This window comes from Arachis stenosperma, chromosome 3 (assembly GCF_014773155.1).
Source record: "Arachis stenosperma cultivar V10309 chromosome 3, arast.V10309.gnm1.PFL2, whole genome shotgun sequence".
In the NCBI taxonomy this organism is placed as follows: Eukaryota; Viridiplantae; Streptophyta; class Magnoliopsida; order Fabales; family Fabaceae; genus Arachis; species Arachis stenosperma.
Genome location: NC_080379.1, coordinates 16746687 through 16774037, shown reverse-complemented (window position 1 = coordinate 16774037; position 27351 = coordinate 16746687). Strand labels below are relative to the sequence as shown.

At 32.1% G+C, this 27351-nt stretch overlaps 3 protein-coding genes across 5 annotated transcripts; 2 read left to right on the top strand and 1 right to left on the bottom strand.

Moving 5' to 3' along the window:
• Positions 1-3449: 3449 nt before the first annotated feature.
• LOC130967571 (cytochrome b5 domain-containing protein RLF) lies at positions 3450-6695 on the top strand. Of its 3 annotated transcripts, none has more exons than XM_057892493.1 (6): positions 3450-3468; positions 3623-3714; positions 4008-4395; positions 5271-5405; positions 5545-5595; positions 6152-6695. In XM_057892493.1, exons 2-6 carry the CDS (start codon positions 3682-3684, stop codon positions 6226-6228), a joined length of 684 nt encoding a protein of 227 aa, XP_057748476.1. In that variant the 5' UTR covers positions 3450-3468; positions 3623-3681; the 3' UTR covers positions 6229-6695. The 3 variants fall into 3 exon arrangements, with proteins under 3 accessions (XP_057748476.1, XP_057748475.1, XP_057748474.1); XM_057892492.1 differs by lacking the exon at positions 3450-3468 and adding an exon at positions 3472-3502; XM_057892491.1 differs by lacking the exon at positions 3450-3468 and having other exon boundaries at positions 3475-3714.
• A 3041-nt stretch (positions 6696-9736) lies between these two features.
• On the top strand, positions 9737-11505 carry LOC130965592 (uncharacterized). The gene is made up of 2 exons (XM_057890361.1): positions 9737-10061; positions 10862-11505. Exons 1-2 carry the CDS (start codon positions 9737-9739, stop codon positions 11503-11505), a joined length of 969 nt encoding a protein of 322 aa, XP_057746344.1.
• A 44-nt stretch (positions 11506-11549) lies between these two features.
• LOC130965591 (serine/threonine-protein phosphatase 7 long form homolog) lies at positions 11550-13392 on the bottom strand. Its single transcript, XM_057890360.1, has 2 exons — positions 13321-13392; positions 11550-12269 (listed from the first exon to the last, which is right to left on the bottom strand). The coding sequence occupies exons 1-2, from the start codon at positions 13390-13392 to the stop codon at positions 11550-11552; spliced, it is 792 nt and encodes a 263-aa protein (XP_057746343.1).
• Positions 13393-27351: the final 13959 nt, after the last annotated feature.

Here is a 27351-nt window from a genome sequence, read left to right as displayed (position 1 = left end):
TGATCTACTATACAAGGGTGCTAGCCCCCAAACGTCAGAGAAAACAAGTTCTAAAAGTGCATAATTTGAGTATGATTCAGGATAAAGCAGTCGATGAATTTTAGTGATGCAGCAAGTATTACACAATGAAGGATCAAAATTATTTTTATTCGTTGGATCATAAGAGTTTAGGATATTACATTGGTTCATCACAAGAGTTACTACCTTATCAGATGGGTGTCCTAGCTTTCTATGCCATAATTGGCTTGTATCATTGACTCTTTTACAAGTTCCATTGACTTGTGCATTTAAAATTGGACTATTTACAAACCCAAGTAATTTTGGACTCAAAGTCAAAGTTGTATTAGTAGCTTTTTTATTTACACCTAAAAATGAAGAAACATCTAAGCAAGTTGTATTTGAATTGATTGCAACTGTGTTTGAGAATCTTTTGACAATAGCTTCATCATTTAAGGTTGAGGATGAAGGAATGGTTGGAGTGACCGGATTTGGGCTGACAATAGCTAAGCTTGCTGTATTTAGGTGGACAATAGCTCTTTCTTTGTTGCTCAACAATGAATAAGTATGTCAGTGGCTTAGATAAGTTTCTTTCATACTTAGTATTTGTATTTTTGGATTTTTTTAACAATATTTGCATTGTAACAAGGTGAGTTAATAGGCACAGACTTTATTGTTGGATCAATTTGGATCCCTTTAAATTTGTAAAGGTAATCTTTAAGTAATCTTTGACGGAGAATCTTCTTGGATATCTAACATTTTATGCACAAATGAGGCTAGAACTCAAAGAACACACAATGGTCTAAAGCAAATTTGCTTGCACTCACTAGGGTTTTAGAGATTGTTGGCACATGTAACAGGTTTTGCTATTTGAAAGGTCTATTAGATAATGATGCATGCATGAATAAGCTTCCAATTCATTCAATTTTCATACATTGGCCATTATCTCCATGCATTTGCTCTGTGCCATCATAATCTGATCCTGTGATGAGATTCCTTTGATCAAAGGTGATGTGGGACGATGCTCCCGAATCAGGGTACCAGGCTGTATTTGGAATTACTGAGGGCAATGCAAGGAGAGCTACAGGGTTGACTGTTGAGGGAGACTGAGGTTTCATTTCTTGAAGTCATTAATGGGAGCTTTGAGATCTTGCACCATTGTGAAATGTCATTGAGGGTGGTTGTGCAACTTGTGCTGCATTGAGGGGTTGCGCTTGCGGATTCATGAAATCTGGATTGAACCTATGAAAGCATTGCACCACTATATGACCTATCTTTCTACAAAGTTGGCATTGAGGTTTGCTACCTTGCCACCATAATGATCTTTCTGTATCCATAAAGTAGCCTCTGCCTCTTGCAGCTCTAAATCCTCCTATGTAGTTGTTGTGGCCTCTGCCTTGCATGCGTTCTTGAACATCTTCACTTTGAGCAACATTTGCTTGAACGGGACCTTAGTCTATTCGCCTGAACCTTTCAATCAACTTTTCTTGCATTAGCAACTGCGATTCAAATTCACTTTCTGACATTTGCTCCATTCTTGCAGTGGCCACTGTTATAAACACATTATATTCTTCACCAAGTCCTCTTAATGTAGCTTCAATATATTCATCTTTGGATAGCGAAGCTCCAAGAGCATTGAGCGCATCGGCTACTTGATTAATCTTTGACATGTATTCTGCTACTGTTGAACCTTGTTTCTAGAGCGCTTTCAGCTGTGTTTTGAGTTGTTTAATCCTAGATTTGACTCTGGCTTCAAAATATTCGTTCAATCCATTCCAGATATCGTATGTGTAATCGTATTTGATCTCATGATTAACAAAATTGGACTCCATCATTACCATTAGCCAAGCTACAAGACACTGATCTTGCACTTCCCAATCGGTATAATCTTCACTCTTGAGCTTCAATTATGTTGATTCCATCTGTTTCTGAGCTGAACTGTGGAGGTATCTTCCTTGGATCTAGATGATTCTAAAGCTTGTTCACTTTTATGCATATTAGTGCTTGTTTCTTCCATATTTTGTAATTATTTTCATTGAGTTTAATTGTTGAAAATGCTGCAAATGTGTTCTGGTTGAGAAAGCTCGTTGGAACTCTTGTGTTTTGTCCAGTGTTGTTCATGAACTGAAGAAGCTCTGAACCATGTGAAGGTATCAAATTCTCTAAGATAACGAAGAGAAGATGAGAAAAAATATGAGAGAAGTTTTATTGACAAATCTAACTAATTAGTACAATGTGTGAATATTTATATGAAAGCTAATTGACTCTGCTGCTAACTTATACCTTAATTGACTAGTTCTAACAAACTAACTGACTACAGCTAACTGCATGTACTTTATCATATATACTCTCAATACTCTTAATATTCTTAACATCAATTCTATTGCTTGAGCTTTGAGGATCTGCTACCAGTTATATGTTATCTCAGTGTTTTCAACAAAAGCAAAACACTAAGAATAAGACACAAAAGACAGAGAGATAAAAATTAATATTTTTGTATTTTGTTTGGTGATAAACTAGAACAAAGTATAAAAAGTTTAATTTATTCTCATTTTTTTCATTAAAAAATTTAGAAAGAAAAATATAATAATAAAAAATATAATTATAAAATTTAACAAGAATAATAAAAAAATAAAAAATAAATTGTATCTTTTATTAGTGTTTCTATATCTTTCTTTTCAGGATATACACAAAATACTTTTTAAACACAATATCAGTGTCCATGTCTTATCTGCTAAATACAATTTTATATCTTTGTGTTCTTGTTTCAGTGTCCCGTATCTGTAAATAAACGCAAGCTTATATACTAATTATTCTCCAAACTAACTAAATAATAAAACTTAATAGAATAATATATCACTAATGAAAGGACAATGATCAAATAATATAGTATTTGACAATTAAAAGAACATGGCATCAAATTAAATATCTGCACAAAGTGTCTCAAAAGAAAAAAGATAATAATTTAAATAATAACTAAGGAGTTAAAAATACTATATAAACAACAACAGCTAATAATGCAACACATAAAAACATATGAAGGTATATGGTAAGTAGTTTCAATCATCACATGCTTCATCATACAAAGGATCTATGTTTGTAGTGTTTCCACCTTAATTGCCATTTTCTTCAACCAACCTCCTACGCTTAACAATATGCTCCACATTAGTTGAAATCCTTTTTTTTTTTTGGTTATCATTGCCTTTTGAAAATTACAAGAAAAAATTTATTGACTTTTTTTGGGTATACAAGAGGCCCGAAGGCCAATGTTCGTTCAGTCTGATTTCCAAAACAGTGGGTTTTTCTATGGGGCCACTATGAGAAACTGAATTTTTATTTTTGTAGTGGTCCAACAAGGCCCACTATAGGCCCATTACTAAAAAAGCAGTCGCGGAGCTCTGCAATTTTTCCAACACGAAGACAAAGATAGAGATAGGAAGACGAAGGCGCAACCGTGATTCAAACTTCAAAGTGAGTTATTCTAAGACCAAAAAAAAAAAAAAAAGTGAGTTATTCTCATTCTCACTAACTATTGAGCTTTTATCATATTATTATTATTATTATTATTATTATTAAGAATAAACTTGGTTCGAGGAATTGCGATTTTGGTATTTTTCATTGTTAGGGAAATCAATTGCAGCTGGTGAAGTAAAATTCTTGTCCAGAATCGCAGCGCGATCCAATATGGACACCGACGATGATTTCACATTTTGTCAGGTTAAGAGATCAATCCATTTTCTCTACTTCTATTTGATGCTCCTTTGGCTTTTGTGTTTTTGGTTTTTATTCTTTAGGTTTGGAATGTGCATTTCCAAGTTAATCAATCTCGAGAATTTACTTAAGTTGAATTCTAAAGCTTAACTCGTAAATTTTTATGAGTTTGCATGTAAAATAGTTAGCTGGATTGGGAATCTGAACTTGCAGCTTGTAAGAGTTTGAGTTAATTGAGAATTTGATAAGAATTTGTATATCTAGTGTTATTCTGCTAATTTGATGCCTTGGATTTATAGGTTAGTTCGCAGGAGGGTGTTGAAACAAAGAAGCTTGCTTCGGATATTGCTGATATTTCCATAAAAGAAGAATCCTCAAGTTCTCCCACTACTAGTAGTAATCAAGATGGTGGTTTCTTGTGGAAGGATGGTTTTGCAAATAATTCGGATTCTATAAAGGAGGACAAGGTTGGTTCTTTGTCTTTCACCGTAACCAGTGCGACTTCACGTCAGCCGAATGAATTGAACAAGAAATCAATTCTGAGTGATGGGATGAATTCGATTCAGAGGTCTCCAGAACTGAAGAGTCCTGTTGCAAAGCCCGCAGCTCGGACCAAAGTTCCTTTTGAAAAAGGATATAGTCAAATGGATTGGCTTAAGCTTACTCGGACACATCCTGACCTTGCAGGTTCTCTTACTTAATCTATTGCCTTAGTTTTTTATTTAAAAACATGACTCTACTTAGTTGTAGCTTTGAATGATAAGAATACATGAAGCTTATGGTTGATTATTGTAGCTGAATTCAGAATAAGTTGCACAAAAATTGCTGCAAATTTCTGAATACAGTTGTAGTTTCAAGTTCTTTTGTTACATTACTAAAGCTATTGGTTATATGTTATTTTACAATTTCGCAACTATACTCTAAATTTGGCGGTGAAGTGCTGTTTTCTCTGATCATCTATTAATACACCATATCTGGAACATTGTCATTACTTTATTGATTTCCATCTTGTCCTCTGATTAAGGGTGTGTTTGGGAATGCTTAAAATAATTATGTGAAAATAAATTCATGTTTGGACATTTTAACAGAAAAGCGGTTGAAGATAATCAATTGTGTTTGAAATATATGAAAAAAGCTTCTTTCTTTTAGTGGTATAATTACAAAAATTGGTATGAAAAGATTGTTTATATTATTTAACATTGGATACTTTGGGTCAAATTGGCAAAAATCATTACAATTAAAAAAAAAAAAAGCTTTAGCTTATAATCATTAGCTTCAAAATTTAGTTAAAATGATTGGTTTTTTGTTATAATCTGTTTTCACTTTTTACGCAAACATACTTCTTTTTTCAAAAAATAAGTCTTTTTTAGCATATTCCCAAACATGCTCTAAGTCATTGTTGTGGTAGTGCCTTTATGGTAGTCCTTGGTTGATATACGGAATTCCTTTTAGGTTTTCTGTAGCCGGTTGGTTCTATAAGCATAAAAGTTAGTTCTTTTCTTTACTTTTCATCTTCCAAGAAGTGGCTACATAATGTATTAATCTTATCTATTTAATTTCAGGCTTAAAGGGACAATCAAATAAGAGACTTATTCCAATGGATGAAGTTAGAAAGCACCAAACAGAAGGTGAAATGTGGACTGTTTTAAAAGGACATGTTTACAATATATCTCCATATATGAAGTTTCACCCTGGAGGTATGGCTATGTGCTCATTGTACATGTTCAAATATAATCTTGTCACTTTTATATTACTAGTTTTGTTGAAATTATGCATGCATAAGTTGCTAACATGAAAATCATTTCCTGCCACCCAACCGGGAAAAAAAAAACTCAGGTGTTGATATGTTGATGAAGGCAGTGGGAAAAGATTGCACATCTCTCTTCAGTATCCTTTTTCTTTTTTGAGATTATCCAACTTAAGTTTATGCTTGAATTTGTAGGATGTTGACATTTTCTTGCATTATCATTTATACACATGTACACACACATACACAAACGAAAGAAGCAATCTGGAATATTAAATCTTTTGCCATTGGTCAAAAACACAAATTAAACATCAAGTCATGTGATATTTTTAAGATCAAGTGACCTTTTAAAAACTTTTAATTCTAACATTTTCTCTCCTCATATAAGATCCCTTCACTTTTCTCACTGGATACATTTCCTATATATAATCCATGTTTTTCAAGCCTTACATTTCATATGCAATACGGGAGAGTTAAATTCTGTTGCATATACCATAATAAAATTAATTTTAAGTAGGTGTGTAAGCACTTGGAAAATCAGGATGTCCACTTGATGAAACCCTTACATGGTTTTATGCATATGCCTATGATTCAAGTTGTAGCTTAGGTTCCTTGGGCATGATCGTTTGTTATCTATAAACTCAATTTCTGCGTGTTAAGGAGCACTTTCAGCTTTATCCTTAATTCTTGTGTTAGATAAATACCATGCTTGGGTTAATGCCGAATTCTTATTGGAGAAATGCCTTGTGGGCACCTTAGATGAAAGTCATTAAAGAAATTAACAGTTGTATACAGATACTAAATTATCACTAGGTCACATTATTTAAAAGCTGCACTCCAATCCATTACACCCCTTCATGATCCCTTTTCTGGTCAAACCACCAAGACAATAGTGGAATGAGGAATAAATTCATTCGTGAATTTGTTTATATTTAAATAATTCCAATTGGAAGTTGCTGGGAAATGGATCCTCTCAAATTTTTTTGTAAAGTGTGATCTTTCACCATTCAACGTTTTTTCTCATTTTTTCTCTTAGTCCTACTTAAAGAGTGTATGGTAAAAGATCACACATTACAAGAAAATTGAGAGGAAAAAATTGAGAGGATCCATTCTTAATTTGCTGTACAATGATGGACAGTGCATTTGTTCTCCAAACTTGAAATCTTGATTGTCATGTAACATTTCATAAGTGATTACTGACTATTGACTTTGTTCAGTAATTTTTGTTTTTTTCATCCCCCCCCCCCCCCCCCCCCCAAACAGTTGACATGATTTACAATAAGTGAATATGGCAAGATGATAATTATTTCACGTTTCTTGAGTTTGCTTTAGTGGTGCAGGTTGCAAAGTGTGTTTTCTTTCTTTCTTTTTCTCTCCTTCTTTTAAGCTTGTATTTTGCTAGTTATATTGAGCATAGTCCACTCTTGGATAAACATTGCTTGTGAACCTGGCTTGAATAAAATCTGCTCTATGGTAATTCCAAAAATGAGGAACCAAGGTCTCATTCAAGTGAGGGATTCATTTCATATGCCATATGGTGCAGTCACTTATAGCGAACATAATCAAGTTTTACTTGTAAAACTAATACCAAGCAGAAGGGAGAAATATAAATAAAGGCAGTGTAGTGATGTATGGATACACTCATTTTAAATTTTTGTTACTCAAGGAGATCAAGGTATATATATATATATAAGCATGTTAATTAAAAATAACATTGGACAAATTAATACGAAATTGTATTTGAATGTGTCTAAATATGTAACTAGAAGTACTTTTATAAGATATAGTTTAACACAAAAATATGCGTACTAAATAAGTGTCTGAAATGTGAACATAACAATTCAAAAGAATGTCTATATTCATAAATAGTAACCATGTTATAATGTCCGTTATTGTGGTATCATTTTTTGTGTACAGTTTTCTTATTAATTTTTATATATTGAAAGAATGTTTGAATTGAAGGACAAAGATCAGAGTACAGGGTTCAGAAAGACTCGTCCTTATTTTATTTAATTTTTTTTATTTCTCATGGTATTCCTTAGTCCGACAGGCCAAAGACTAATTTGTCGTGGTATTGGGTTCCATTTAAACACTTGCTTAAGCGGGTTAGTAAGTTAACCACTAGATCAATCCAATTCGGTTCCTCATCCTTGTTTTATGATGTATTGTATTTAACAACATTCTCGATATAAAATCTGTATCTATTCATGTATCTGTTGAGGCTGAATTGTATGGATTCTTCGTTTTGTATGTTTGTTTTGTTAAGGTTACTGCCCTCCTCTATCTTACGCTTTGTATGTCTTAATGAAATTGAGCACTTCCTCCGATAGGGAAAAAAAATAATGAAAAAGAAAAAGAAGACAATATCATTGTGATATGACTCACGAGAGACAAGAACTTTTAAGTGCATTTACATTTGTACTGATAAAAGTGGTAAGTTGATACCCCTTATTTTGTTTTTAATCTTTAAAACTTTGTTGTCTTCTTTATAGCTTTAGTAAGTGCTTGAGTAAGGTAATATAACAGTAAATTTGGCTCAGCTATAATGGTTTCTGTCTTTCTGGTGATGAGAAATGGTGTGTCATCCATAAACTGCACTGAGTGTACCTGGTGGTGCAAAGCAACATAGTTTATTTTTGTTTCTCTTTTGGTACAAAACGTTTGGCTAATAATTTACTTCAGCATGATTTGAAATTTTTTTTAAAGAGATGCCTGTACTTATTGCAAGTATTTCATTTTGCGTTTGTAAATGAAAAATATCATGTGTATTTGTATTTTCATCTTTTAAAAATAAGGATATTTTTTAAAATTAGATTGTGGTTATCAAAATAAAAAACATTACGTGCATATTAAATTAGTTATAAAATTAGTCATTTTTATTTATAAATGTGTATTGTTTAATTAATTTATAATATGTATTTTATATTTTAATATATATTTTAAAGTAAATAATTATTTTTAATCATAAAATATTTGGTTGACAAAACTGATCATCCAAGATTTAAATAAACCGTAACCATCAAAGTTTAGATATGTTTGACAATTCTAACCACTGTTAGTTTTAACGTATCACTGTTAGTTAAGTGTCTTATGTGGCATGATGTATTTTAGGATAAAAATAATTCATTTAATTAACAAAAATTTAAAAAATTAAATAAATATTAATTTAAATATATATAATTAAAATTAAAATATATCTACCTTAATTTTTTCCAGTGCCAATTTGAAGGAGAAAAAGCAAATTGAAGAGTGATCCAATTTTAAAAGATTCCCAACACAAAGTGCTTGAAACTGAGATTTGAGTGAATGCCAAAGTGGGAGGAATGAAACATCATAGATGGTATAACTACTGAGTTTTCCAGTCTATCAAACCTATCTCTGAGTGGTTGTCCGAAACTCAGAAAATTTATCTAGCAATCTTCCTTACTTGATTGAACTTCTTGTACATAAATATTATCTACTTGAATCACATAGTTTTTAGTAGAAGTGGATAATAGAAACGTAATAAAAGACAAATTTTGAGGGTTAGGAGAGTCAGAATACGGCTCATTTTTATTGATATGGAGGCTTTGTGCGTGTGTTATTCGGATATGGAGTCATGAAAGCGCAATACAGATATGTGGGGCAGCTTTTTTTGTTAATGTCAGGTCCAACAATTCGGATGGTGCGAGTTGTTTGAGCGTCCTATTTTGCCCAGCAAATCGATAGGTCCGATTTGAGGAGGAAGAGATGCTGAAATTCTGGATGATGGAAATCGTACCATCCGAGTTGCTCGAAGTGTTAGTTTTTTTTTTGTGTTGTGTTATGAAATCGGAGGGTCCAACATGCATTTGTTTATTATTTTTTTGAATTCGGTAAAGGTAATTGCATGGTCCGATTTGGTTGGAACTTTAAATAAAAGTTGGTGAAAAGTGGATCAGAACAACCACTCTTGCATCTTCTTCTTCTCCTTCTTCAACGGTCCTTCTGGTTTTTAGTTCCTCTGTTTCGTTACTTGTTTAGTAAAGGAGCTAGAAATCTAAAACTCAAGTTTATGAACTTGTTAATGTGATTGAGAGAGATGAGTGACAGAGTGTTATTGAAGGTGTATTATTTTGGTAAGATTTTATTACAAACATCTGAAGGAGTAACATTTGTTTGTGAAAATCCGTTAGATTTGGTGATTCCTTTTACAATCTCATTTGAAGAGCTCCAATGTGTGATTTGTGAAAAGATTCATTCTGAGAGGGCAAGAAGGATATCATGCATTCTATACAGAAATCATATACAAGTGTTGCGAGCATGCAAGATATGTTTTCCATGTATATTGAAAATCGGAGTCAACTCTCGTTCATCGAGTTGTATGTTGAGTTTGAGCAATCTGAGGCCGACCGGAATATTCTACGGGAGGATTACAATAGTGACAGTGAAGAAGAGTTCGAAAGTAACTACGAAGTTGTTGGTCCAGATGGAGATGAGGTTCAAGGTGACGGAGCTATGGCTCCGGATATGTCCGATGTGGCAACTGTACTGGCAAACGATGTGCCGTTTGAGGAGCCATCATTCATGCGAGTTTTGGATTTGGAAGCCATGCATGTTCCGGAGTTTCCGGATTATATCAATGCAGGTACGTAATTCTCCGTATTTATACGAAAGATTAGAATTTTTTATTAATTTATCTTGATAGTTGGTCCAAGTAGCTAACTGAGGTTTGAAAATATACTCGATCAGTATTTTTTTTTTTGTTTACCTATTTGTGTATTTAACTTTAAGATAGTAAATTCATAAGAGAGTTATTGATTTACTTGAATATAAATTAGAACGTATTGGCTAAGTAGTATATTAGTTAAATATCCGTTGATATTTATCAGTTAATTTAGTAAATTAAGTAATTATAAATTGAAATTTATTAGTAAATTAGTTTAATTAAAAGTAGTTAAATTGGAATTTATTAAGTAAATATAAGTAAATTAGTTAAATTAAAATTCGTTAAATTGGTTAATTTTAGTTAAATTAAAATTAAGTCAACATAAATAGGAATTTATTGGTAGATTAAGTAAATATAACTAGTAAATTAGTTTAATTAAAATTGGTTAAGTTGGAAGTTATAAATTCAATATAAGTAAGTTAGTTAAATTAAAATTTGTTAAGTTGGTTAAATTTAGTTAAATTAAAATTAAGTCAATATAAATAGGAATTTATTGGTAGATTAAGTAAATATAACTAGTAAATTAGTTTAATTAAAATTGGTTAGGTTGGAAGTTATTAATTCAATATAAGTAAGTTAGTTAAATTAAAATTTGTTAAATTGGTTAAATTTAGTTAAATTTATTATAATTGATGCAGTAAAAATTTGTGTTACCTTTATTTTCAAATGTTTAAATATTTGTGTTTTTTAAATTGGTTATATGGCTGTTCTGGTGGCAGAAATTCCTTTTCTCGTAGATGGTGAATTTGTCGTTGGGATGGAATTCAGTTTCAGGAAAGCTGTTATTAAAGTGATAAAAGAGTATACTATACGAAAAAGCGTAGATTACCGGGTGTATGAGTTTGAGCCGTTGACATTTTATGCGAAGTGTACACAGTATGGGTCAGGGTGTGATTGGCTTATCCGGGTTAGCATGATCAGCCGAAAGTACTGTTGGGTTATAAGGAGGTATAATGGCAGTCACACATGTACCAGAGCCACAATTTCTCAGGATCATTCAAAGCTGGATTCGACCACGATTGCAGAAGCAATTAAGCCGTTGGTTGAGGCTGACTCTGCCTTAAAGGTAAAATCGGTTATAGCAGAGGCGCAATCGAAGTTCAACTACACTGTTAGTTATCGAAAAGCATGGTTGGCTAAGCAAAAGGCAGTTGAAAAAATATTTGGAGGCTGGGAGGCATCGTACGAAGCGTTGCCTATATGGTTTGAGACCATGTGTCACAAGGAGCTGTCAGCTGTTGTTCTTTTTGAGACTATGCCTACATACCAAGGCGATGACTTGGTGACTGATATTCAAATATCTATATCGTCGGTCACCACGCTCCCAGTTACGCCACCTAATATCATATATTCAATTAGCTAAACTGAATTTTAAATATAAATCTACGGGTACATTGTAACGTAACATTACTTGTTGGCTAATGGAAAACTGTGGGGTTCTTTGGGGAGCGGCGATAGATATGGCAGTCGGATCCAAACCCAACCGAGCAGAAGTGTTATTGGACCATCTATTTCCTTACAGTTATAACGAGATGCCCTGCATAAACCCCTGTAAAGGTGTGCTAGGCATGCCGAACCCCAACTATAATGTCCAATACTGGCAAAATCACGAAGTAAGGGAAGAAACTTCCAGTGCACACCTGCCCCAGATTTATCCCCAAACAAGATCGTCCCTATGAGCAACATAATATGGCACTTCACATACCTCTGTATACTTAATTCATCAGTCAACTGAATGTTTTCTTTTAGTTCCCGCAGCCAAGTCAGTTTTATGCAGCATCCTCTACACTCCGACTTACGCGGTGCCACTCCAAATTGATGCAAACATTCTGCCTCCAACGCTGAGAAACTACTCATTGTCATCCCAGTAACTGGAAGACCATCCGTCGGGAGACCAAGAATTAGAGCCACGTCTTCAAGAGTTACGGCACACTCACCAATTGGAAGGTGAAACGTATGTGTATTTGGGTGCCACCGTTCTATTAGAGCATTCACGAGTGCTTTCTGATTTTGTACGACACCAATTTGAGATGCATGATAGAATCCAGTGACTCGTAAATGGTCCTCCACCCGATCGTTGTACCGATCCGGTGGAATTGGATGCTCACAGGTCAACATTCTTAATTTCTACAAAAAACATAACAAGTTATTAGTCAACTCACAAACTATTGCTAATTTACTACTACAAAGCAAGAATTTTTAAACTACAGACACTTATTAACAAAATCTTCACAGCTAACTCAACAACAAATATTACTTGAAACCAAACATCTGTTATAAATTATTTGACTTAATTTGACTAAAACAAATAATTACTACTTCCAAAATGAATTATTAATAACATTAACTAATAGATACAAATACATAGATAATACATACATATACATACTTTTCAAATCGAATCTCAATAAAATTAGTAAATTAGAGATGCTGGTTGTTTTTTTATTTACGATATATCAATAATTTTTCTAAATAATAACATTATTTATTTGTTTTATTAATTATCTATTAATTATTACCTAAATAAATTTAAACACATATTTCAAAATTTTAAAAAATATTAATAATTATCGTCAATATCTTCTTAAATTCATTTTCTAACAACAATAATAATTAACTTTTCTAACAATGATAATTACAATTAACTACAATAAAGTAACACACTTTTTATACTACATTACTAATAACCATTCCGTTCTTATTTATTACTATGTCCAACTATTCATTGTAGTCACAATAACATTTAATAATATCATAACAATTATAAATAATTAAAAATTTATAAAATATTTCAACAAAAAAATTTGTATCCAAAAATTAATAACAACTCGGTTTTAATTTTATAATTTATTTTTTAAATATTTTAATATTTCACTTCTTCTTTCGAAATTCTAAAAATTATAAAAAAAATATTAAACAAATTAAAAAAAATTGCGTTTCTTTCTTTTGAACTGCAAGAACAACAATGTATATAGCATCATCCTTAACACACTAACAATAATAATATTTAACACACTAACAATAATAATTTTTATACACAAATAGTGAAAAAATTAAAAAAAAATTAAAATTAGTCCTAATCATTCTATGTATATTTCTAAGCTCAGATCCTAACAATTAAATTTTAAACAATAATAACTATAATTATAAAAATTAAAAAAATTTTAAACAAACTTACATAATCTGGCAAATTGAGATAGTGCATAATGTGAAACTCAGGGCGATCATTTATTGCTACTGCACTGTTCATTCTAGTTCCCACTGCCTTTTTTATTTGAAAATAAAAAAGAAGTACAAAGAGATTAGACTCTCAGATGAGACTAAGTAGCCACCGACTGTTCCGACGCGCCCCTGACCTTTTCTTTGCTTCGGTAGTGAATTATCTACTAAAAAAAGAGGCAGGCCTCTGAGCCTATTCTATGAGTACCTTGGGAGGGGGGATGAGGTGGACACAGCTTCCTTTCTCGGATACAACCTACATAGTGATGATAAAGCTGTTCCTTTTGATCAACATCTTTAATTTTTTTTTTTTTGACATCCTTCTATACTCTTCAACATGCAAACCCACCAACAGCAGAAAAATAAAGATAGCAATGGAGTTTTGGGGTTGAAAGTGAAGGCTGAACGAATAAACTCGAATGGTGAGAGTTTTTATTGCATCCAGCAACTCGGTATGTGGGGCACCGTCTGGGGAGTAAGGATTGAGCGCCGCGTGTTCACCATGCATCAACTCGGACCCTCCGTTTTCGTTGCTACAAGTCGGACCCTCCGTGTTTGCACTATGTGTGTCGCACGGTCCGATTTGCATGAGATGCTGACACCACATCTATGTTCAGCACCCCCTTCCCATGACTTGGTTTAACACATTTCAGGAATCCATATGAAAATTAAAAAGTGTCGGAATACTAAGGTTTTTTTTTTTTATATATTGTGCAAAATGAGGAAGAAGAAATTAGAGTTGAAATGGTAACATAATCTTTTAGGGTTTAGTTAGAATGTATCTTACTACTTAGGATACTTAATTAACGCTGTTACACTACAATTATTGATGGGTCAGAATTGTCAAACCGAACTAAATTTTGACGATTACCAAGTTTATTTAAATTTTTTATGGTTAATTTTGTCCACGATTAAATTTTTTGCTATAGAAAATGGCTATTTACTCTATATTTTATATGGATGTGACTTATCAAACTAATTTTTTGTATATACATAATATAGTTATATCAAATAAAAATATATAATTTAAATATTTAAATTTATTTTTATATTTATATCTATTATAATTTTTTTTTAATTTTAATAGTTATTTTACCAAATTTAAAGGTAATCTGTTTTATTTCAAATGTTTTATTTTAGTCTTTTAATCAAAATTAAATGTTTTTTTTAAATATTATTTCTTTTATTATAATTTTCTTCTAAATAATGGTAAAAATATTAATTGTTGTAGTCATAGTAGTAGTTTTAGTAATTCGATAATGAAAGTGATTTAAGAATACAAAAAATAAAATGATAAATTTTGAAAGAAAAAATTTTAATTTTAACTCTCGAATAAAAATACAAAATAAAACTTTTGTGATAAAAATAGAATATTTTAAACGCTGGACAAAATTAGGACTTCACCGAAATATTAGCAGCTAAAATAATAAACAAATAAAATGTTTTAATATCAGCTATTGTTTTTATTGATTAAAAAAATAAAAATTTGAGGTATTTTCAACTTCCAACAAGTATGTTTAAGCTATTCAAATACAAATGATAAAAGCTATGAAAATAGTCTTTTATCTTATTGCCCATATATTCTTGTGTAGGTATAGTTTTGACATCTTATTATTTGTACACATTCCTTAAATTTTATTCAAGGTGGAGTCTAAGAAATTTTATTTAAGGCCATAATTATTCCGGCATTTTCCTAAAATAGGAAACAAATTGTCATTTTTCATGCATTATTGTATAATAAGTCTGTTTTGAACATTTTTAACACATGAAATAATCATACATTTAACTAAGTCAATATATAATTAAAGTTTAGATAAAAATAAACTTGTTGATTATATAGGTATTTCTCAATTTTTATAGTATCATGAGAATAAAAATGTTGTAATGACAAGTTAATTATAGAGTTTAATTCAAATACGATAATCTATATTCAAATAAAATATATAGAGATTTATTTAATGTGTTAAATAAAGTACAATTAAGTTTATTAGAAGATAATATATAAAGAAAGGCAATTTATTCTCTAATTTTCAGAGAGTATTGGTGATTACCTTTATTCAAGACATATTCATACATTGTTGATTTCACCGTAAATTGTTAGGATTTTCCTACTATGATTTAAGTGTGTTTGTTCTAGAAAATCGATTGAGAATCTAACTCATTCTCTTAATTATTTTTTTAATTTTTAAATAAAAAATCTAAACTTTTATCTTTTCAATAGTTTTGAAAAATAACATATATATTTAAACTTTTACTCGCTTGAATATTAGAACGATAATTAGGATTTAGGAGAATAAATTAAGTGCTTCAATCATTACTTTGTTTTAATTTTTGAACTTGGAACCGTGTCCGTGAGATTAGACGTAGATTTTATAGATGAAGCTTTGCCTGAAGTTGAGCTGCACATAAATGGTCTGAACCTGAATGCATGTATGGCTGCAAATTTCAGTGTCATACTCATTCATTCTCCTGATCTCTACTTCCATTGCTAATTGTCGTTTTCTTTACTCTGGCAGCCATCTCTCTAACAGTTAACATTGATTTGGGCTGCTTAGCAGCATCCATATAATAATAAACATAGTTAGAGTAGTCAGTTTATTATGTGTCACTATTTAACAAAAGTAGTAAAGCACAAAGAATATTTAACTTGACTTCAATCATATTCTCTCCATATATTTTCCTGCTAAATTGTTCAATACAAACAGAACAACTAGATAAATGATGATATAAACCTTCATACTTTTACATTCGTTTTTCATTTTTTTTTTTAGCTGTTTTTGGTCGGAACCTTAATATTTGAAGTCTTCATGAATGGTTCCATCTTGGGTAAAAAAGTCTTCTTTAACATTTCTAGCCAAGGGTAGATACTAGATACTAAAGTTGCTCCTATTAATCAGCTCATCCTTTCAGACATAAAGTTGTATAATTAATATGATAACCCGCAGCAAAAATCTTATATTTTTTTTTCAATCATTCTTTCACATTTTTGGGCCCTCTTTGGAGAAATAAAACGGAAAAGGCCATGCTGCATTGTCAAGTCATTAGTCACAAGTCACAACCCAGCCACAGTGACATCTTTTAATTGCTATAACCAATTATATTATACTAATTTGCATGGTAATGATAGTTCTGTACATATATCAACGCATGTTTTAGTATTTAAACTTCCCACACCCCGTCCCCCCCAAACAATGCAGCAAACAGATAGAATCTGTTTCATCAGAAATCATCACTTCATGTTCAACAAGTTTCACTCAGATAGAAGATGGGTACTATGCATACAGTTACAAAGTAGATTAGAATTCTGAACAAAACTAGCTGATACAAATAGTCATTAATCATGGGAGCAGAGGAGCATTACGATACATCTTCTAAGTATATAAAACCTTCCTCTACCTTCTTTGAGAAGATCACCCATTCCTTTGCCCATAAGCCTTCTTTTAGATACTCTAATACTCTCAGATGATTCTATCTTCATCTTCTCCTCTGCATATATCAACTTGGGATTCTGATGCTTGTTTCCTCCTTGGTCTTTCTGAAACATGTAGTGGTGTACTTTTTCACAACTTTTCCTTGTGTTCTGAGTATGCTTTTCTAATGTGATGAAAATATATCACCTTTTTTATTGGGGGAGCTCTGGGGTGGTGTTGAATGAAGTTTCAACATGCGGTGATGATTGAATTGCATGAAAAAGAAGGGGGGGTTGGGTTAAATAGGAAGAAAAATAATAAATATAAAAAGAAAAAGAGGGAGAGGGGGTTGTGGTGGTCCTGTGGTTATGGCTCTCCCTGGTCGCCAAGGAAGAAACCAAACGTGGGATTTTGTGGTTGATCATATGTGATGTCCCAGCTATCTCACCAGGGAGCTACACTTTGGGTCCCAACACTTACTGGCAAGCAACAATAATAAAAAGAAAGGAATGTTCAAAGTCACACCGATATGCACTCTCTCTGTCTTTATCTTTTACTTTGGCTTCTTTTTTTATCTATCCTCATGACTTACCAAAAAGGATGTTAGGCGTACTACTTCAGTGCACGAGATTCCTATCATTATGTTGGATGGACATAGTCTTCAATATTAGTCTTAATTATGTTAGCCAGATTTATGTATGTATACTTTTCTAGCTTTCTTTCCCCCACTCACCCTCATACCCTTCTTATGCAATGGGCCAGTGGCTACTGGCTAGTACTTCAATCCACTCATCATCAAACTGAAACTAAAAGTTAACTTTTTGGAATAAATTGATTAGTTAGATAAAGTCAAGCTAAGACTAATAGAATATACTTCAAAATCACTTCTAACTTAATAAGCTTTAAAAGCACACCTACGCTCAATCACAAAGCTATATTATTAGTTTTCAATGGGTATCGGTTGTAATTTCATTTCGATGAAGCATAGTAACTGGCTTTTTGTCCTGATATCCCTACCAAATGTCACTGTTTTCAAGATAAAATGAAATTCTTTGGGGGCTTTGAAGCAAAACATTTTCCATAGTATGTTTGTATTTTCAAATATGAATAATTGGTATTCATATATGATTAGTGTAAATGCCAGCTTGGAAACCTCTTGGAGAACACTACTCCTTGATTGAATTTCTAATAGAATGACCTTTAATACACCTCATTAAACTTATATTATCAACTCATCCACACATCCTAGTTCTGTAACAAGACAGTAATCCCCCTCAGATGACGACGGATTCTATTATTGTAATGGATCATATGGCATCAACAGAGGACTAAAAGAGAATACAGTATAAGAGTCTTTTACTGTTTTCTCTAGTGATCCACAACTGGTTTGATTAAACCTACACGAACAAAAAGGAGAGACATAACACCCATAGAACTTGAGCTTTTGCTGGGATGCTAAAGTTTAAAGCCTTCTTTCCTAGTTGGGTGGTGTAAGCTCAGAAACGACACTTCCAATACAGGGAAATTGTATTGGTATAACAAGTTGATTGTGCAGATCAGCTTTACTCATCAATATATGAGTGATATTTTAGGTAATCTAGTTAACATGACAACTAGATAGACTAATCTCTCTCGTCTTTCTTTTTCGTTAAACGGGGGTAATTCATGACTTCACAAAGCGGTTAAAGCTAAAAGAATTAGTTTACCTAGAAGAGATAAGCACGTGCTTTGCATGCACCTGCTCTTTTCCTCACCCATATTATTTGTTCTATTTTATATATATGGTCTTCCTTTATTGAGTTCTATATTAAGAATTAATATACATGGCTAGCAATAGCAAACATGATAGGGGGACAAGTGATATAAACCTACGTGCGAGAGAATAGCGGAGGTGGAATACCATGTAGAATTCACCTACTAGTCTAGTGGTTCCAAATACAAACTATATTTATATGGGATGGACAACATCAGAGAACTCTACCAGATCTTGCTAACAGCAATACATTAAAATAGAAGAGACATATTTATACGGTGTCAAAATCTTGCACGTGATTTTCACGTGATGAACATGGCCAGTGTCTCTGACGTGGAAGACAAGGTTTGTTTAATTTGTTGCTTTGCTTATTTCATTTCTTTAGACCACAGACTCCTTTCCTTGGCTGTGAGAGAGCTTCCTGTTGTTTTCGTTGTATTCGTTTGCCCTTAGACTTAGACGAACTATTACTAGCCAGTAGGACCACTGTTTCATCACTTTACGACGATTTGGAAAGTTTTGATAATATGCCAAGTTACCAACAACGAACTGTCACATATACGTGTAAATGGTGTAATACCATCATACATTTTTAATGACCATTCAGGTTGAAAAATAATACACCCAAAAATTTCCACATCAATTTAATTTATATTGGCTATTGAAATGAATTGCCAGGCTACAATGAACCTGATTTTCACTCTTTTGACAATTGAAAAGGCCTGAATTAGTGTTGACAAATCATTAATCATTGTTGAATATAGGTATCAATTTGAACGTAGTAAATTTTCAGTCTAAGATATTACTATTTAAATAGAGATAATATTTGTATATCTAAATTAATGTCTCCGTTCCTTACACATATTTCTATCTCATTTTTTCTTACTTAAATTTAAAGTAGAATCTAAAGTAAACACAAATGGAAGTGTATAAACGACATTAGCCCTGTTTAATTGGGTGTATTTTACTTATTGCTGTACTTTACATTATAAATACTCGAGACTATGACAGCTTGAAGAAATTCAAATAGGACAGAATGGAAGTTGAGTTTAGATATAAGCCTGTTTAAGTGGCATAAATTTGTAATTTGCAATAACGAATAAGTTTACCACTCATCAACTTTAATGACAATAATAAGCTGAAAGGTCCAGTTTGTTTCTTACTGTTATATTGAAGCAGAACCAATGCATGAATAACGGGTCCCATACACTGAAATGGATAGTGACATAACAGTCTATACTATTGCGTACCGTGGAGTGTCAACAAGGAAGAAAGTGGAAGGGCATGAAAACCGGACCCCTCTCAAAAAAGCAACTTGAATGCGCACATTTGTCATATTGATAGCCAAGATGATGAAATGGGCAAGTCTCTTTTCAGGTACGAACGATGTCGAACAGTCCCTACGGGGGAAAAGAATTAGAGTACGAAATTGAACGATTTATTATTGTAATGTTACCGTACAAATTCAGAATCGATAATAAGCATATGAAGTCTTGATGGTTTGACTAATGACTTTGGCAAGTGGGCAGTGGCCACATGTGAATCAGCTTAAACCTGAGGTGCCAACTGTATCCAAACATGAAAAGCTGCATTACCTCTAACAGCTTGATGCCTGGAAAGCTCATGCTCAAGAAAAAAAAAAACTATCTTTCAGGGACCCATTCACCTGCAAAATTCAATGGAGTAACAGCAGATGCTTCATGCTCTTCTAGGTCTTGATACAGTTGCTGCATTTGGCTGGCACCTGGGACGTTGTGAAGACCATGACTTAGTCTAGCTTCAATATCAAACATATACAGTAACCATTTACTTGCTAGTCACGATTCATAACAAATTAGCTTTGAAGTCACATGGATGAAAATGACATATCACGGTGCTAATTCGTGATCTACAACGGGCTACGTTTCTGACACTGTTTTATCATTCTTATCACTCGCCAGACATGAGAACTACTACACGCTGTCTGCTAATTTCTTTAATCGCGAACTCTGTTCCACCATATAACTTTCCATATCCGTATCTAAATACCTCTATCGATAATGAACAAAATTGACAACATAAAAGCCCAGATGTATGCATTAATTGTTTACGGAAAGGAATATACAGTTACTGGTCCCAATTGCTGAAAGTAGTGTATTCTTCAAATCATTGATATCCTTGAGCAATTTCTCATTTTCCCAGTTCCTCCTCTGTATCTCAACTTCTAATGCTGCAATAGTGTGCGTAGGTAAGTGGGTAGTAAGAGTTAAAATTACAACGCATCACTGTTCAATACTCAAATTCTAATATTCGGTCATTAACTTAATAAATCTGTTTTGCCAAAAAGTATGCAGCTGTGTTTACTTCTATAGAACTTAATTCCCCATGCAAGTCTAATATCAATAGAGAGATTTACCTGAATTTGAACTATGAAGATCTTCAAGTATTTCCTCAACAAATGCCAAAACCGAATTTTTCAAAACATCATTTTTCTTATCCAAAAGCTGAATTTCATTTTCAAGGGAGTGTTTCTCAGACAACAAAGTACTTGCTTCACAATTTTCTCTTTTGTCAATATCTCTCTGAAAATCTAGACACAGCTTTGTAAACATTTCCCTACATAGAAAACATAACGATCAGTCATAAAATAATATGATTCACTGTTGCGGCCACTTCAGCTTAATACTAATTAAATTTTAGAATGTTATTGTAAATTACATAAGGGAAAAGAAAACCATGAATTTTGTCATGAAAGATGAAAATCCCAAAAGCGTAAACTAATAGTTAGAGATACATGAATAAATGGTTATATATCTAACAAATTTTTAAATAGGTAAAGTTCATATAGAGAGAAAACATTCATACAGTTCCTAATATATGTACATTCTATTTTAGACATAGCCACATAGCAAAGAATGAGAAATGTAAAGGAATGTCAATTTTATTTGGTCAGCAATGGGATCATAGGAGTTATTCTCACACTAAAACTTATAACATAATTTCAACATCAAGAACTACATCTACCAATAAGAGTTTTTTTCAATACCTTTTTTCATCCATTCCATTAACAATCTCATTACGCTTCATTTTAAGAGAACCTAGCTCCTTCTCCAAGGAACTCACCGAGGCCCTGAGATCAGCTAAAACCGAGAAGAGTAAAAAAAAAAAAAAAAAAAGAATTGTATTACGGTACATAGATAAATCCCCAAACAACGAAGTTCTCAGTTGAAATGATTTTACAGATTATTTAACCTAAATTCAATGTTAATAAGATACTTATTGGATCGTTGCACACTTCCATGCATATTGCATGTATTCAATTTGTTTTTATTAAATTGAATAGTTAATGTATTACAACAAGAAATTTTACTTCAAATGCTAAAATATAACATGATGAATTTTCATTGATTTATCCAAATGAAAATTCCAACAGAAACTTTCAGCGGTCGATAATTTGATGCGGATAACTTACCAGCGACGGTGACGAATCCAACGTTCTCGAACTGTAGCATGCCACTCGTCTTGATCAGCTCGGCTTCTTTATTTTCCAGATCAATTTCAATCTCCTCGCATTTGACGATGCTGGATTCTATCTCTCGTGTTACCTGAATATTCGCCTCAATTTCTTCGTTCACCTGAATTGATCGAAGGTAGTTACTTACTTTCCGATCGAGATGACTGAATGAGAGAAGAGGCCATGTTTTCCCGTCAGATAGATCAATTGAAGAGAAGAGAAAAAACCTGGTCGAGCATTTCCTTCAGGGATGAAATGTGAGCGAGGATGGTTGCAGTGTCTTCCATTGCAAAGCTTGCAAACTCTACAGTGAATAATGAAGTGATTTGTACCGCCACTTTTCAACGGTTTCATACTTCATTCCGTGTTTCCCGCGCTTCCAAATGGGCTCTTATATCTTACACTCATATACTAGTCACTGGGCTCAATAAGCGTGGGCCCATCATATATTTCAGCCCAAAATTCTTAATCTTTTTTATGAAACTATAGTCTCACAGTCACAGCAACTCATCAGGTGTGTTTTAGTGTGTACTGTCTACTGTTTAGTTTAGTAACTGAAATGCTCAAAAATCAAACTGACAATAATTCTTTAAAATAATTATTATGTAATAATCAAGTTTGGATACTTTAACTAAAAAGTCTTTTTGTATTTGAAATGTACGGAAAAAGCTTTTTTATATGACAAAATCACCAAAAAAATATAAAATAATTAATCTCGTTATCCATATATCTTTTTATAAAAGATGCTATTTTAATACCTGTGTTTTCTTAATAACTAACACGTATTTTTTAATTTAAAAATAATTTAAATACATACTATTTAATAACAGATGTATTTTTATATGAGTAGTATATAAATTCTATTATTGTAAATAATTATATATAAATATAAAATATTTAATAATTAGCTCAATTGCGACGACGAAGCCTTATTCCACTTGGTGGAATCAGCAATATGGATCAAACAACGCTATTGATCCCTATCATATATTATGTCTATAGATAAACTGTTTATATATAGATCTTGTTTGACCACTTCATGGAGGATTTTTTTAGATTTTTTTCTGTTTTTCATCTTTTATTCATCTTCTATTTCATCTACCCTCCTAATTGAGTACTTTGTTAATCTTCTTCTTACATGTCCAAACCACTTAAAACGCAACTTTACTATCTTTTTCACAATAGATGCTACTCCAACTCTCTCTCTTATATCTTTATTTCTTATTTTATCCAATCGCATATGATTACTCATTCATCTCAATATCATCATCTCTGCCACACTTTATTTATGTTTGTGCTTTTCTTTGGTCGTCTAACACTCTGTATCATAAGGTATAGATGGTCTGATAGCAGTGCGATAGAATTTACCTTTAAGTTTTAAAGGCACTTTTTGTCACATATAAAACCAGACACACTTCGCCATTTTGACCAACTTGTTTGGATCCTATGATTTATATCATGTTCAATCTCTTCATTATTCTATATGATGCACACAAAATACTTAAAAATTTTAACTTTTTGTAGGATATTTTCTCCAATCTTCACCTCTTTATTAGGGCCTTTCCTTCGGTGACCGAACTTACATTTCATATATTCCGTCTTGCTTAGGCCTGACAGCATGGACCCTATCCGCGGATATCCAACCCGACCCAACCCGATCGGGTAGGGTTGAGCACGGAGCGGGTTGAGCCTCAACCCTACCCGCACCCCCCATAATATGTGCTATATATGTTTAAAAATGTTACATATGGGAGTTGAACCAAAGACCTTAAGCATGTGAAAAAGTTTCTAGCCACTAAACCAATGATACTTTTATTATTTAGGAGATATTTGTGTCATTATAATGTTTCTTTTTGTCAACCCGCGGGTAGGGTCGGATATCCGCGGGTTGAGTGCGGGTAGGGTTCGGGTTGGGTATTTCTCAACTCGTGGGGTAGGGTAGGGATGAGTGTTAGTTAAAAACTCAACCCGCGGGTAGGGTTAGGGTTGGTTCAAATCCTACCCTACCCTACCCATTGCCACCCCTAGTCTTGCTAAGGCTTATGAGTAGACTATACACTTCTAGAGCTTTTTTCCATAAACCCAACTTATTTAGGTCTTTTCTTTACTCTCTTATAAGGATGATATCATCGGCAAAAAGCGTGCACCATGACACAGGCTCTTGGATATGCTCTATGAGTACTTCTAAGACTAATGTGAAAAAATATGAACTTAAAAATAATCCCTGGTGTAATCCTATACCAATAGAAAATTTCTCTGTCACACCACTTTGAGTTTTCAGAATAGTTGTAACCCCATCATACATGTCTTTAATTGCACGAATATATGCGATCTTTACTCTCTTTCTTTCCAAAACCTTCCATAAGATCTTCTTTGGCACCCTGTTGTAGGCTTTTTTCAAATCAATAAACACCATATGTAAATCCCTTTTATTACTATGATAATACCTCTTATCATCCTTCTTAACAAGTATGTAATTTTAGTGGTGGATCTTTCTAGCATAAAACTAAATTGGTTCTCTATTACTTGTGTCTTTTGTCCAGCATCCGTTCTATCACCCTTTCCCATAAATTCATGGTATGGCTCATGAGTTTGATTCCTCTATAATTTTGGCAACTCTGTATATCCTCTTTATTCTTGTAAATAGGTACCAAGGTGCATTTTCTCCACTCATCTGACATTTTCTTTTACCTTAAAATCTCAAAAAGCTTGGTTAACCAACTGATGTCTTTCTCTCCAAGACCCTTCCAAACTTCAATCGGAATATTATCGGGTCCTACTATCCTGCCATTTTTCATTCGTTTTAGAGCATCTTTTACCTCGAAGTCTCGTATCCTTCGATAATAGTCGAAATTTTGATCTTCTTCCCTCATGCATAACTGACCAAGGTTTGAAAGAGTCTTCTATCCTTCATTAAATAACTCATAGAAGTAGCTCTTCAACCTTTCATTAATTTTCTCATTTTGAGCCAAAACCTCTCTGTTTTTATTCTTTATGCATTTAACTTGATTCAAGTCTGTTGTTCTTATTTTAGGACTCTTTGTGATTTTATATATATTTTTTTCTCTTTCTTTTGTATTTAAAAAATGATAAAGACTCTTATATCCTCTTATTTTTGTTTCACTTATAGCCATTTTTATTTTTTTATAACCACTTTATTTTTTTTATATACTAAATTGACCTAATTGATCATGATATGAATTAATTAGGTCAATTTAATGGAAAAAAAAAATCAAATAGCATGTATATTGTATACAGAATCTTTTTTATATAATGTAACATGAGCTTAGAATTATTTTACTCAAAATATTTTTTTTAAATTATAATCCAATTGCTCAAACATTCAAACTTCATCTAACCATCATTTTTTTTTCAAAAACAGCTTTTTGCATAATTAAATATTTTTTCATATGTATATCTAAATATGCTCTAAATCAATCATCAATGTCTAATTGTGATTTTAAAAAGTAGCATTGAGGAAAGAAAAGCTGTCGCATTCGAAGATGGTATATTCTTTTTTAAAATAGAAAGTCAACTGTCAATGCAACTTGCTTATACGTAATATGTTAGTAGTATCTGCATCTATCCTTAATTAATGATGTCAGAAAACCGATAATAACATAGAATGAGATGTGGATACGCACATGACATGACTTGCCTACGAGAATAACTATTTATGAAAAACACGTCGTATGGAAAGCATACTAAGTCTAATGGTAGAAATTTTAACTTTTAAGTAGATATATATATAAGAGAAGCTTAGTGTAATATAAGACAGATAAGCAGGAGCGGAATCTCATACAACAAAAGGGACCATGGCCCTTCCAAACTTTAAATTTGTATTATAAATTGTGTATAAATTTTAATTTAATCTCCTTAAAAATTATATTTTTATTATAAAATTAATTTTTGGTCCTTTTCTAAAATCTAATCTAACTCCACCCCGATAAGTATAACCAAATTCCCCTTTTTGGCAACGTATAAGACAAAGGCTAGTAAGAGCGCTAGTGCACATCAGCACATGGCTCCTATTCGGGTAAACTTTATCACAGCAACACGTTTATCTCTTTCGGGTGTTGTAGAGTTGTAGTTAGTAACTACTAGTTATGCCCGTGCCTATCTTCGCCAATCGCCACTAATAATATACATTCCACGTCGCTTAAATTTGTCTGTTTCTAGTTTCTACCCGAAAATTAGCTCCATGTTTTTCCAAGAAAGAAACGTCGTGGAAGAAACCACCATTATAAAGAAAGAGTAATGCTAGGGCCAGCAACATTTGTGATTGATAGCTATCAACTAGCCATCAATGATGATTTGATTATGTGAGATTGGTGTGAGATTTTATCCAATGACTCATCTTTTTCTGCTGATTACATACTGGCCAAAATGCAATAAAATTGATGGTCCCTAAACTTTTCCATAAAAAAATATGTTTATGCGTTTAGGTGAGTATTGTAAACGGATGTTTCATGTTTGTGTATGAATAATTAATTTTTCATTAAAATTGAATTGGTGTTGATGTGATTTATTTTTGGGTCCTTTTTCTCTTCTTTTAATCGTATTTTCACTTTTTTTTCTCTTTTTTTTATCAAATTAAATTATATTATTAATAAACTTACGTGTTTTTAAGCAAAATAAATTCAAATTTTTTAATAAAATCAATGAGTCCAAGTAATAAAAACTTAAAATAATTATACATAAATCAGTTAATATAAAAATTTATTAAAATACAAAATATATAAATAAAATATGTGAAGAAACAACAACAGCACGCATATGTATACATACATACATAATATTTTGTGGTTAAGTTTTAATATATATTTTAAAACTTAAAATGATTGTGAAATTAGGCGAAATAATAAAACTCAGTTTAGTGTTTTTAATTTTAATTTTTATAATTCTTTTTATTTTCACCAATGGATATGGATTCATTACTTGTGTGGTTACTTTCTTTTAGGAGTGGAAGTAAATCAAGCTAGTTTGATAAGTTTAACTATTGAGTTAGTGAGTTGAGCTTGAGTTTATAATTAAATTCATAAATTAAATGAATTGAATTTGAATTTGGATAAACTAAACTTATTAGTTCATGAGCTAGTTCGATTATATATATTATTAAAAGTATAGATTAAATGCATATATGCGTATTAATAATTTAATATATATATAAAATATAATATATAATTTTACATATATATTAATATTTTTAATTATTTAAAATTTTATAGTCATTTTTTATATAATTTTAACCTAAAATATAAATAAAAAATTTATAATGAATAGATATACAATATATACAATTTATTTTTTAATTCTTTTAATATATATAAATTA

Bases quoted from the DNA above. Each gene is read 5' to 3' on its own strand.
- LOC130965592 (XM_057890361.1), top strand. From the start codon at position 9,737: ATGCAAGATATGTTTTCCATGTATATTGAAAATCGGAGTCAACTCTCG. The intron at 10,062-10,861 runs GTACGTAATTCT...TTCTGGTGGCAG, and splicing joins TCCGGATTATATCAATGCAG to AAATTCCTTTTCTCGTAGAT.
- LOC130967571 (XM_057892493.1), top strand. From the start codon at position 3,682: ATGGACACCGACGATGATTTCACATTTTGTCAG. The intron at 5,406-5,544 runs GTATGGCTATGT...AAAAAAACTCAG, and splicing joins TATGAAGTTTCACCCTGGAG to GTGTTGATATGTTGATGAAG. The intron at 5,596-6,151 runs GTATCCTTTTTC...TTCTTGTGTTAG, and splicing joins AGATTGCACATCTCTCTTCA to ATAAATACCATGCTTGGGTT.
- LOC130965591 (XM_057890360.1), bottom strand. From the start codon at position 13,392: ATGAACAGTGCAGTAGCAATAAATGATCGCCCTGAGTTTCACATTATG. The intron at 12,270-13,320 runs GTAAGTTTGTTT...TGTTTTTTGTAG, and splicing joins ATCTCAATTTGCCAGATTAT to AAATTAAGAATGTTGACCTG.